The sequence below is a fragment of the Photinus pyralis genome, unplaced genomic scaffold (assembly GCF_008802855.1).
Source record: "Photinus pyralis isolate 1611_PpyrPB1 unplaced genomic scaffold, Ppyr1.3 Ppyr1.4_LG5, whole genome shotgun sequence".
Classification (NCBI taxonomy): domain Eukaryota; kingdom Metazoa; phylum Arthropoda; class Insecta; order Coleoptera; family Lampyridae; genus Photinus; species Photinus pyralis.
In genome coordinates, this window is record NW_022170596.1 from 10,870,458 (window position 1) to 10,883,906 (window position 13,449).

At 36.4% G+C, this 13,449-nt stretch overlaps 2 protein-coding genes across 2 annotated transcripts in view; both read right to left on the reverse strand.

Moving 5' to 3' along the window:
- The window catches only part of LOC116171070 (extracellular sulfatase SULF-1 homolog), a 107,287-nt gene that overhangs the window by 81,164 nt on the left and 12,674 nt on the right, over positions 1–13,449 (reverse strand). Inside the window, exon 2 of the mRNA XM_031487727.1 lies at positions 878–1,402. Coding sequence (XP_031343587.1) covers positions 878–1,319 — 442 coding nt within the window. The 5' untranslated portion in view covers positions 1,320–1,402. The remainder of the gene's footprint in view (positions 1–877; positions 1,403–13,449) is intronic.
- Positions 12,174–13,449, reverse strand: part of LOC116171081 — a 194,677-nt gene continuing 193,401 nt past the window's right edge. Inside the window, exon 2 of the mRNA XM_031487750.1 lies at positions 12,174–13,449. Coding sequence (XP_031343610.1) covers positions 12,567–13,449 — 883 coding nt within the window. The 3' untranslated portion in view covers positions 12,174–12,566.

Sequence of the window (13,449 nt, forward strand, 5' to 3'; positions counted from 1 at the left end):
AATTCCTTTTTTATTAGAAATTATGCAACATATATAATTTTGTATACGTGTGCATATATATCAAAACTGTTTGCATATTTTTCACTAATATTCTGCATAATATGCGCATAATTTTACCATTCATTGTGTATTAATACAGGCAGTAAAGAACATTCGGGAAACAATTAAAAAAAACATTTTTTTAAATTACTTATTAACAGTTGATTTTATCGAAAAAGTACTAATAACAATATTTATAGCACATATAAAGAGCTTTCATTAAAAAAAAAGATTAATGAAATTGGATCAATAATTCCAGAGATATAGTTTACTTTATAAAACTCTACATCCGCCATCTTTGATTGGCCGCCATTTCTATTAGCTACCGCTTTGAGATGGCAATCATGATTTTTTGGCATCCTAATAAACCTGTATAACCACTGTAAAAAGGAAAATTGGTACCCCCAAATTATACCGTCATGTCGACTGGCCCAAAACCCCGTAGTTTTAACAACTAAAAATACACAGGGTGTTCCATTAAAAATTGACACTGTAAAAATGAGACACTGTACATTCAAAAATAATTTCAGTAGATGCGCAACTATCTATGGTTCACATTTGCACAAAAGGTTTTTTGATATTCTTTACCAGCTATGAGCTAGGAAACCTCGACGCACTGATGCAGGACCGGTAGGTATATTACTCTTAAATTACTGCAACAACAAGGATATGCAATAAATAAAATAAAAACCAAATGCATACAACATAACGAGATTTGTGTTTGATCTAGTCATATCATATAATCTGCATCACGAAGATGCAAAACCCATATAAGACTAGCCGGAGCGATTAACGATTCATGACGATTTCATATTTGGCCTTAATTATACTAAATTACCTGTTCTGTATCCAGCATTCGATAAATAAGTAGCAAACGATCTGGTCTCGTGAGTCGCCTGCCAAAGAGTACTTGAACAATTGTCATTGTTTGTGAACACATTATGATTATGCACATACATTCCTGTCAGAAGCGAGGATCGTGACGGGCAGCACATAGGAGTCGTTACGTATGCGTGACGAAACTCGGCACCTTTATCGCGTATCGCACGTAAAGTTTTTGGCATAAAATTTAACGAACCTAATTCGACATCTTGATCGTCAGTTAAAATTAGCACTATGTTCGGTTTCCGTTCCCTCGATGAGGTTATGGGCGATAAAACCGGCTTCCTATTTCTCCCCCGATGTAAGAATACATCTCCATTAACTCGATTGGAGTTCCATATCACCGAAAAACACAACGCAAGAAATGGCACTAGTAATGCTTTTATTATTGCACTCATATTTGTTCCGTTCACAACCAATTTTCGAAATGACTTCGTGTTTTCTTACACCATTTTCAGTCGGATCGAGGGCGCCGCATTTTCTGCAACAATAAATATTTGAGTTACTAACGATCAATAAAATATTTGAAAACAAATTCGCTTCTGTGATCAGAATTTTCGCTTATCTGACCTAGATTTGAAAAGGTCGAATTAACAGAGCACACCGATGTACCCCCGAAATTTCGTTTTATTGCTTCTATTTGTAATTTAATCACGCGATCCGCATTCTATCATATACAAAGGTTCCTACGAGTTTCTAAAAACTTTACTAATGATTCGTAATACTGTTTTGGTTTTATTATATTTTTGAGATGAGCCAGCCTACTCCACTCCATCATTAACGAATACTTGGACAGTAACAAAAGACCCCAGCTCCCCAATTAATTATTTTCAGGGGGGAAAATCTCTCTAAAATCTATTTCGTTAGTTTCAGCATGGACTAATAAATTACACTATAGTCTATGGTTTCAATTACCACCAGTTACGAAATAAACAATTTCTCGCTGTTTGGGTTTCTTGCGTAGACTTATGAAATCATCGTATCACTGTAACGGGAGCCTTTGATTGGCGTTTTTTTAGTTTTTGGGTACTGTGTATTAGAAGAGATAAAGAGTGATTCTATTAGAGCATGGTTTATTCCAAAATGTTATATTCAAAGTTCAATAGTTTTCAAATTTGTTTGACGATCTATAATTTTATGAGTCACAGGCTTCCAGATACATAGTAATCGGTTAATCACCTGGGAAAGTTATCAGCGCCAGTCTGACGGGCGGGAACACGATCTTAATGTGTTTTACATGACCAACACATCACTTTATATTATCACATAGTTTCGTGAGAAGCGCTAGGTTGCAGTTTTGAAAACGTGGGTTTGATTAATGGTCCTAACGCACGCGTAGTATGGAGGTGCGCCATCTTGTGGCAGTCACAAATGATTTCTACTCGTAACCGCAACCGATTTGATTATTGTTTGAATATTGGTTGAATAGAGAATCAAAAAACCTTTCAAATGGGAATCACAAGCCCCTACTTCCTATTTAAAAATGGATCGATTGCCACCCTCACTCTAAGGGTGTTAAATTTAGGGTTGCAGTTTTTACACATTATGATGTAATTTTAAGATATAAAATCGACAAATCTCAGGATTTTCTCTGCACTCACCTAGTTAAGAAATACTGAATTTATTCCTATCATTGTCACCATACTGTAAAAGTGTAAATGTATAGAAATAGTACTTTATTATGAATTAGGTAATGAAAAAGTGCGATTACCTCAAAAATAATGTTTATTATAACAAATATCTGAGTTTTGTATACTGTTCATCGGTTAAAAATTCTAGAAAAAGAGTGTAATCAAATTTTTAGAAAATAAAATTGATAAAAATTTCTTTGAAATTAACAAACAACCAATTATCGAATATTATTTGTGGGGTAATCGCACTTTTTCATTACACTTTGTCAACATAAAATAACCTTTCCAAGGATGAGTTTCAAGGTCTATGTCCTGTAGTTTTCTAAACGATATCTCAAACCGTTGTGACAAAAGGGTTTGGTTCCATTTTTATTAGCCGCTCTGTATGTCATTGATAAACGTTTCCTTATTTATTATGTTCTGCTGGTAAACATTTATATTTTCAAAATCGTTGAATCTGACACAAAACTATGTAATCTACTTATTACCTCTTCCTAGAACAAGTGTAACGGAAGCACCTGTTTTCCGCCTTGAAATTACCAGTGATCACTCTGTAGATAAACACCCGGTATCAAGAAGGGCTTTAAGTTGGGCGCTGCGTTACGAAGATTGTCGCTCCCAAAATATTTATGTCTGTGTGCCCGTAGGAATATTTAAATTGTTTGCACAGCTGCCGAAAGCTCTCTTGCCATGGAAGATGAGAGAGAATCAATGTTATGGTTTAGGTCAGATTACGCCGCTTGACTTCGGCCATTCCAAGGAACAAAAGGGCATTGCTGGACTGCCAAATTTGGAGGTTTCATTCCGACTACTTGGATAAGTATAATAATAATAAGTGTCCAAGTAAGTCGAGATTACATTCGTTAGGTGCGCTCTTAAACAAATTGAATTTTGACACCGGTCCCGTATTTTTAAGACGTCTGAGAAGGACGTAATTAATTAATAAAGTTGTAATGTTGGATGCAGATAACCGAATATGCTGTGTCGGTTGGAAAAACCGCCCCCCCCCCCGCCGTTTATTGCAAGGTAAACTTTCTGCTACTTGCGACTCTTATTCCTGGTTAAATTTCAATTTGGTATTCTTACGCCCGATTTGTAATCAACTAGTTTAGATGTAAGTTGTTGCTGTTAGTACAGGAAAATTGTCCAAAATAGACAAGAAAATTGCGAAGTAGTTGAAACTTGGTATAGACGTTTGAAAATACATATATTTCAAGGAACCGAAGAGTCCCTAACCACAAGAGGTGTGCTGGAGTGGCCATGCTCAAAGAACGTAGGGTCAACTGGATTTTCACTTTTTTAACAGGAAGTGGCAGTTAAATCCTATTAAAAAAATACTTTGTGACATTTGTAGCGCATTTGTTAAGAATTAACAAAAAATGTGCTATTGTTTGCGTTTTGTCCGTCCGTCCGTCCGTCCGGACCCACTTTTGCCGTTTTGATTTAAATTACGTTTAGGGAAATGGTACTAGAGTCCTGGAATAGGTGGCCTATTTCTTGAAGGTGTGCCAGGCGGCTATCATATTTCGCTGTATAAGTCCCCCCCCCCCCCTATTCATTATTTTTTGAGATGCTGTTTTTGATAGTACAACGTGCATAACTTTTACATACGAAAACCAATTGGTTTGAGATTTTGTATACGCACGCCTTTAGTGGTGCGAAGTAAAACCTTTGTAAACGGAGGGGGGGGGGGGGGAGGTACACACGTTCTACCTTTCATGGTATTCTAATGAAAGGTCTCATCGAAATAAATTGTGTGTACAAACTATTACTTTCCCGCGCGACTCTTTTTCGAGATCAGTGGGTGACGGGGTCGTAAAGATGTTTGAAAATTTGCTCCATGTATGCAACCGTACTGTTGCACGAAATAAGTTATAGTATAACGGGCGATCAAAAATGAGTTGCTGTCGAGTCGCCTTTGGAAGTTCAAGTTAAGTGCGATTTCCCTTGCAAACAAAAATTCCAAAGGTGACTCGACAGCAAGTCATTTTTGATCGCATTGTACTTGTACGGATTGTGGTCCTCGCGTCAAGACTTCAAGAGTGTTGTAATAGGCTACAATATGAGCCGTTGATTTTCTTCCATCCCCACTGTTCGGTATTTTTGGTACTACGAAGCCATATCTGAATTTGGTAGAATACTCGTGAGTAATGCTGAGGGCGGCCACTCAAGTTAGTGGTAATAATTCGGCCCTGATTTTTGCTTTTGCAGCAATTTTTTAAATTGGTAAAACCTATATGAATTAACGGAAGATTTCAAATTTTCTTCTCACCGTATACCATCAGAAAAATGCGTTCACCAGCTTCTCTTACTTATAATAGGGTTGTAATTTTGGTCATTGAAGGTTCTCACTATAGCCTTGCTATAGCTAATTGCATTTTTTTGCAAGAGTTTGAAAAATGGTAATTTTTGCTTCTGAAACATACAATATGTCGCCTTTGTTTGACTATATTTTTTGGTGTTAAAGGCAAGAGAACAAGAGGATCAAAATCCTCACCGACTACACGCATGTTCCTCTATTGTTAAACATTTCTATTGCGTCAAACAAACCGATACAACAAAATATCGAAGGATACTCAGGATTACCATCACTTTTTTAACGACAATTCATTTTTATCTTGGAAGATACATATAGTCAACAAAAATGCATCAATTCATGTCTTGGGCATTGAGATAATGCTGTTAGTGTTTTTCCAAACGATCTTGGTGCATAAATAACTATTTTGAAAACTTGGATGGAAATACATATGGCTGCCAAAAAAAGCATTAGATTCATGTCTTGGCCATTGTCCTTGGTCTTTTTCCAACGATCCCGGTGCAAGAATACCAACTTTGATATGTTTTGAGCAGAACACGTCATAAACAGCAGAATTTTTGTCTTCCTTATTTCGCTGGTGCCTTTACACTGAAAGTGGATACGGAGCAAGTTCATACTTGAAGAATTCCGCAAGATCATCATTCTATTGGTTCTGCGTATACGGCAAAAATCCGATCCGGGAAAACTTTACTGTGTGAACGAGCCGTTACGACAGGTGGGCGAGCGGCGCGACGGTTTTTAAACCTTGATTTTGGGCTGAGCACACTATATAACGCTAGGGACTCATCGAATTCTTAAACAGAATATATTTATGTATAAGTATACAAAGTTACAAAGACTTCGCAATTTTCTTGAATATTTGACGAATTTGGATATAATTTGACTGTACTATGTGGTAAATTTGTGCCAGGTGTTATATTTCTTATTACTTTAGATCTTTGGGTTACCGTTAGAGGCTATCCTAGTGTTAGAGGTTTCTTTTACAATACTTCTATGCCTTGTTGCTAGAGTTCCCGCTTTGTACCTTTTTGAACTAAATTCTATTCCTTCTTTAATTCGGTATTGCGCGCAGCTGTATTCTTTCGCACTCGATGAAGTTTCTGTTCTCGCATTGCATGCAAATTTCTTTTGCTACGCCTTAACTTCTACTTCACCCTGACCCACCCTACTTTGCCTGAGGTTGTCGTGTGCTTCTCAAGGTAATTTTGTTACATTTGCCCGGCATTGGCAATGTGGGCATTACATTGGGGATATTGTGTTTCGTTTGGGAGCTACCGTTAGAAAAGTCCCCAAAATTGCAGGTCTTGAATCTTGGGTATGCCTTTTTCCGATTTTAAAAACGTCATGTCAACGGAGTATCGTATAGCCTTAGGGATACTTTTTATTTTATTTTATTTGTTTTTCTCTTAACACTAATTTTTTCTTCTTTCTTTAATATTTTTTTTTAATCAAATTTTTACAATTCTCTTTAATTGCTTTTTTTAATCGTAACTGTCTCATTTGTTATATGGCTACTGCAGTTATTAAATAAAGGCATATTAAAAAGGCATACCAGAATTGTGACCAAAACATGTCAAAATCGTTATTTACATCAATTTCGTTGAGAAAACGTCCGAACAGATGGCCAATTTTTTGGCCAAGTATTTGACTACAGAAGCACGTCATTCCTATATTCCTTAATTCAAAAATGCGCGTAAGGGGAAGGATGGCACAGCATGGACCTTCAAAATTTTCAATTCTGAAATTCGTTTCAGAGTATATTTTTAACCGCAAATAATGTTAGTTGAAAGGATCTTTGCGAGAGATACACTTACATATTTGCTAACCGAGACGAGGGGGCGGCTAAACGAATTTCATCCCACGGCATCCCACTTATTCCCGACTATACCTCACAAATTCATCATTTCAATTAATAATTAAACCGCATCTTGCGATGACGCGATCAATGAAATGAGTGCACTTTTAAATTCGATACGATCCGACGAAATTTATAGTCTCATTGGCTACGCAATTTACTCATAATGAATGATTAATTTCATGTCCGATTAGATACGGTGCGTAATGATGTCCTTAATGCAGTTGTAATCGCTTTGTAAGCCCCAGCTCATGAATAATGAATACCAATAAAATACGAGAAAAAAAATAACTTTTTATTGCGCCTTTGTACTTACGATTCAAAAATGTCACGCGTTGAGCGCAATTCATTAACAAAATTGAGCACGGAAGCGCAACAAAAGAACAACGAATTTATTAATTATAAGTTTTTTATTGCCCTATTGTTGTAAAATTGAATGAAATCGAACAATCAGTTAAGATGAACGCGCGTTAAATGCTAACAGCATTGACGTGTAATGATGATTTATGCATCTCAGTTTATTGTTTATTTTGCATTTACCCTGCACAGCATTGGGATCTTGGAGGAATCGTTTAGTGTCATAATGTCTGTTGAATGGGAAAAAATTACCCTATTTCGGGGGCGAATTGAATCATGCATTTCCTTTTTTAGAGGGTCCATAGCCTACTACATAGCTATGAACGAAACAAGGAAATGGAAAATGTTGTGAGCGACCTCTGGAGTACCACAAGGGTCTAACCTTGGACCTGTGTTGTTTTTATTATCCATTAATGACTTGTCTTCCAGTTTGCGGTGTGAGAAATTAGTTTTTGCGGAGTTATCCTTTGCTTCCACAGTGATAAACAACCTGTTTTGTCCTTACAGTATTCCAGTACCATACAAATAATTTTGAGCACTATATCTTTCGCTATTGCTCTTTATCTACTATAATCCAAAATCATTTTTTTTATACAAGACACACACATGGCTGTCAAGTAATCTGAATGGTTGTGTAGCATTAGATTCATTGGTGGAAACTGTTGTTTACGTAGTTTTTAGGAGTGTTGGTGGTTTGGGGTAAATAAAATAGAGATATAGTTAAAACTTTACTCCCTATCGCAATATTTGGGAAATTGTAACGAAGCACCTCTTTTCCGCGTTGAACCTACCTACTTTCATGATCACCCGGTGCTTCGTTATAAAAGTATTTGTGCTGGTTGTAGGAGTTGAAAATAGGATAGAAGGTAAAGGTTTTGTCATTTAGAAGACGAGGGCGAATTAGTATTTTAGAATGTCAGCTCCGTTAAGCCATTATTAGCATTAAAACGGCAAGGCCATGCAGGTTTACGTCGGTATCAGTTGGCCACTGCCAATCGTTGCTACGAATTTTAAGTTACGCTTAAGCTAAGCTCTACTTAAATTTGTCGGTGCAAACGGCTATTAATTGCAAGGCAAGCTTTTTGCTACTTTCTGTTCCATTAATTATAAGGGCAGATATTGTTTCGCTTTCCTGCATTTGATTTCCCGTAGCTACCGCTAATTAATTTGTGCTTTGCTGCTTGCGTTCCCGTTAGGCCAATCGCTACCTTGTCCATGTAGCGTAATTCTACTTCCACATCTTTCGCCGGAAGGAACTTGAGGTTGCGGAGATAATCTTGCCACCCTCACAAACAACACTATACGTCGGCAAGTGCGACAAACGAAATTGGTAAAATAATCTTTCTTTGCTGGCCGGCCAGGAAGGAATTTCAAGGGACGTAACAGTTTGCATCCCGGAATGAGTGTCGCTCAAAAAAGGAAAGATATAGTGGGAAGTTGGTTGTTCGGAGAGAACCGTCAAGTCCCGTCAATTAGCGTAGGTTGGTTTTATCTTTGTGCGAAATGCTCATTGAACCGTAAGCGAACTTGGATCAAGGACCTGTCAATTAGCACAGGGTGGTTTTATAGTCTACACTCAAAGCGTGTTAATCGTTCATTTTTTTGGAGAAAACTCGCGCTGATACGTTGACCAAGTTAAAATTGAAATCGCGGGCGGATCAAATTCTTGTGACGAGTTAAGGGATAATTTGCGATGAAATATTGTTGCGGCTTGGACATTTTAACCTACAAAAATTAAAACTGCGTGACCTTAAACAAACAAGAATTGCGAGACTGTATACACGCTTTTACTTCATACCCACTTAATATTTTTGTGTAATTTTGCTCTATTGTCAATTTTAAGGTGGCAGTGTTCAGCCCGAAACGGCACACTTAATAATAAATCATTCAAACTTCTCAAAATGGGTAACGTTGCCTTCGTTTAAGCGACCGTATCTCTTACGGTACCGTTTTAAATACAAATAAATGGTTAGGAGGAATCGGCACAAATTCCTGTCTCGTATAATGAATGGCAGCCTTGATTGGTAGTTCACATTTTACGGTCACTCTAAATTAGGTGAGCCCACTGCGCCTGTAGATATCGTAAAAAATATAATGGACCACAACATGAACTTCAATAAGTTCGCTCTTCTAATTTTTAAGGTCACATAATTTAATCTCGCGCGTTTAAAACTTCCGTTATTGTTCCTATTTATCGTAATAATTTTTAATTCGCAAATTATCGCTTGAAATTGAAGGCCACTATTGTTCGTATTTACCGTATTAGTTTCCAAGTCGCAAATTATTCCTTGTAAATGAGGGCCAACAAAACTTTAATCCATACAATTACACTTTTCGCATTTGTTTTACATGTACCTCGACATGTACTTAACTTGGCTACTAATTCGATTACAAAAAAAAATTCAGCCAATTTAGCGTTTATGTTTTTTGTTCAAATTACCTACTACTGAAATCTAGCCTAGTTAAATGATAAGGAAACAATGGCTGTATATGTATATATTTATACAAGAAACCTAGAAGAAGTCATTTTTGATTTTCGTGGACGCTAGAATACCTCCAGAGAAACCAAAAAATTAAAAAACCAAGGTGGAATTGTCTCATGTATCAACTTTAAGAAGGCAGCGTAATGTACTTGAAACATCATGTATTCCGCTTTCTGTACAATTCTGTACAATAATTCTAGAACGCCGTCATTTTTAAACGTGTATAGGTAGTTAAATAGAGCACAGAGATTCACGATAGTCAGTTTCCAAGTTTCCACAGCTAAGTAATTGTTGGCGTGATAGATCAGTGAGATCTGTTCCATATCGAGCTATGAAATGACAAAGTAACAATCACAGAGCTTGAATGATATATAACTTGCAAGATGAGTTATATAAAATCAATAAGAAAAAGACTCGTTCAAGTATTAAATCAAGAATCAGATATGTCCAAGACTTAAACCCTGCGGAACACTATAAGATAGGTAGATGCGTTTCATGCCATATGATATTGGTATCTCTTTTCAAATTTACTTTCCTTTAATGACAGCTACAAACACTGGGCGGTAGCCAAGCTTAGCGTGATGCTGTGAATGGCACAGCCGCAAATATGACGATGGCATGGTTAGGGATGATCCTAATTGGATTTCGGATGTTATTTCAAATTTAAACGCTCGGAAAATGGGTACGGCAATTCTCATAATAAAAAGACATGGAATCGCACCGCAGCAGTTTCCCCACATTATACAATAATAATTAAGTCGTATTTTACATTAAATCGGATTAACCCCGTCGAGGAGGAGAGCAAGAAACGAAAGGGACCGTTTAATTTTATTGAAAATTATGCCGATTAAAATACTACCGAAAATTAAATATGTAAACGAGTACAACGAATGGCAGTGTTTATATTCCAAAATTTGCTTCGAACCGGATTACTTAGTCAGTTACTGAAGTGTTCCCCGTCGTAAATCTAAATAATTGGCATAATAAGAAACTGGGTTGAACCGAAAGGCATTCGATCACGATATCTTACATTAAATTCCATTATTGATTCACCTCGAGTTGTGCTAAATTAGACGTTACTAAATTTAGAAAGACAAGCACCAAGGTAATTTTGCCTATTGAGGATTGCACCATCGCATTTCACACAACTCGAGGTGAAGGAAGCTGTAATACGCTATCATCATGAACATACACTGTCATGACTAATATTTTACACAATTAGTGGTTTTGTCTTTATTGTTTCTTTGTATAGGTATTTTAGATTTAAACCTTTCTTACAGAAACACAAATCATTGGTTCCTGAAAAATTGAGAGGGAAGTTTTGCTTCAAAAGAACCTTTTGGTTCAATAGATATTTCCATTGCATCTTTGTTAACGCCACAGTGCAGAATTCCACCAACTCAAAAATCATTTTGCCATTATAGAAATTAATTTTGGTATAGTTGATTAATATTCGAATATACTGTTGTGAGACCTAACCTTTACTTCTGGGAATCCCACGATTTACCTCTAGCTAGCTCAGTTGTAATTAAAAAAAAACAACAAATTTTTACCCGCATCTCAAGGTCCAGCTGGATTCTGCCACCCCACAGCATTCCAACAATGACATAAATAGGTGGCTTAACCAAATCCTTAAATTCCAATATGAAACTTTACCCCCAGATTTAATCAACTTGAAACAAAGTAAGAGACGCCGACAATTACCTCTCCTTGACTCTAATAAACAAAACCTGGATTGCAATGACTGGTTTAATTTCAAACAAAAAATTGCGTAAATTTCTGTTTTACAAATTGTTACAATTTTAAACAAATAAATGACACACACAAAAAAAAACAAATTACTCAAACATTACAAAAAAAACAAGACAAAACAAACCACTAACTACTACTTACTTTTAAAATTAGTCCGAAAAACGTACTCCGATAAAAAGAGGTATCCGTACACAAACACGCAAACCAAACACTCAAACACCGACGTCTTCTCTCTTCGGGTACCCACAAATTCAAAACTTCCGTGTTTCCGCAAAATAAAACAAAAAACAGAACGGCGACAAACTTCTTAAACTTTTCAAAAATTCTTCTTAAACGGCAAACAAAATTCAAATTAAACCTGGATCCACTACGCAAGAATCTTCCACAAAATTCAAAAATAACGTAACCGAAGAAGCGCCGGTTGGCTTTTTCACGACCAAAAGGCCCCGCTCTCTTCAAAAATTTCCTATTTAAGCCAAAAGCCCTTCTCCTTTCTTCAACATCCCGCCCGCCAATCACGCGAAGCGTCGATTTTTCAACTTCTTGCCAAACGGCACGTACGCCCGGCAATTCTGCGAAGAACCTTATCTCTACTTCGCGCTATACCTCGTTAACGGCAAATAAAATTTAAAAAAGAAATTTACATCGAAAAAAAATTCTAGGAATAAAATAAAAACAGAACACTTCTAAGAAATTGAACCAAAACTATAACATGAAATTTACGCAATCCTTTTTTGTCTCAAATTATTAATAACCCCCCCGGTTAATTAATTGAACTAAACAAAATTGTCACATCCAGACGCTCTATAATTTCTTTCAAGTTACAACTAAACAAAATAAACACAACATTTTCCCCCTTTAAATTGAACACAAAAACACAAAATTACAATCCTCCCCTGACTATGAAAACAAAACAAAATATTGGAATTACAGGGTTTTTTTTTTTTCAATTTACCAATTAAAACTTTAAAAAAACTTCGGGACCTGCTTTAGGTATTCGGACACGATCGCCTAACACAGCTCCCTAGTCATTACTGAAACCCCGCACGGTGACGTCACCAGCTGAGCCTGAGAAATTTCAACATCCTAGTATAAAATTTTAAGAACTACCACTAATTTACTGTAACTCTCCAACCCTTAGCTAACTATTCAAATGCCGGATAGATCGAACCATCTTCGGCATTGTTTCAACCTAGGTCCGACCTATTCCAGCAGTTAACCTAACCTATCATCCCTAATCTAAAATTAAATCAAAAATCAAACTGTCGCACTGTACTGTCAACCAAATACGCCTGGGAACCATCCCTATCATTCCTAATCTTTTTCCTAAACTTTTTCCATTCTCGCTTTTCTTTTCCTCCCCCCTTTTCTAAATTAATCCAGGGCTTCTCTATAAAAATCCCACACATAACATAATCTCTTAATTCTTCAATTACAACAATCCGTTTACCCTTTTCACTCATAATTAAATTATTCAAATAATCAATGCCTACTACTTCCAAAAACTCACTACTCCTAACTCTTTTAATCTTATCCTGCTTCCTACAATCCTCATCCTGCTCAAAGCTACACAAATTCCCTTCATTCTCAATCGATAATTCCAATTCTACGTCTCCTACTACCCTATCATAATAAAAATTCCTCCAAAAATCCTGAAAATAATTCTCCCTTATCTGGTTATCTAAAATCTCATAATTAGTTCCTATCTCCTTCCCGCCTATTCCTTTCCTTGATAAAACGTCCACACATACATTATTATTCCTTTTTAAACTATTACTCCCTTTCACATACTTAATCTCAAACAAATTCGCCTGTAAATTTCTACCCCTACAATAAATCTTATTATCCACAAAACTCTTCGCTATTATATAATTCAAATCCCTATTCTCATCTTCTATTTCAAACTTCCTATAATTCACGCAATACAACTTCACCTTCAATTCTGGTTCCCTACCAGTTCCTGCAATAAAATAACTACCTACTTCAACCCTATTTTCAACTAAAATCCCTTCATCTTCTTTCTCTTGTACGACTTCTTCATCTTGCCTATGAACTTTTTCAATCTCGACTTCTTCCTTAACTTCAACTTCTTCTTTAATTACCATCTCATTTGATCGCTTCTTTCTCATTAAT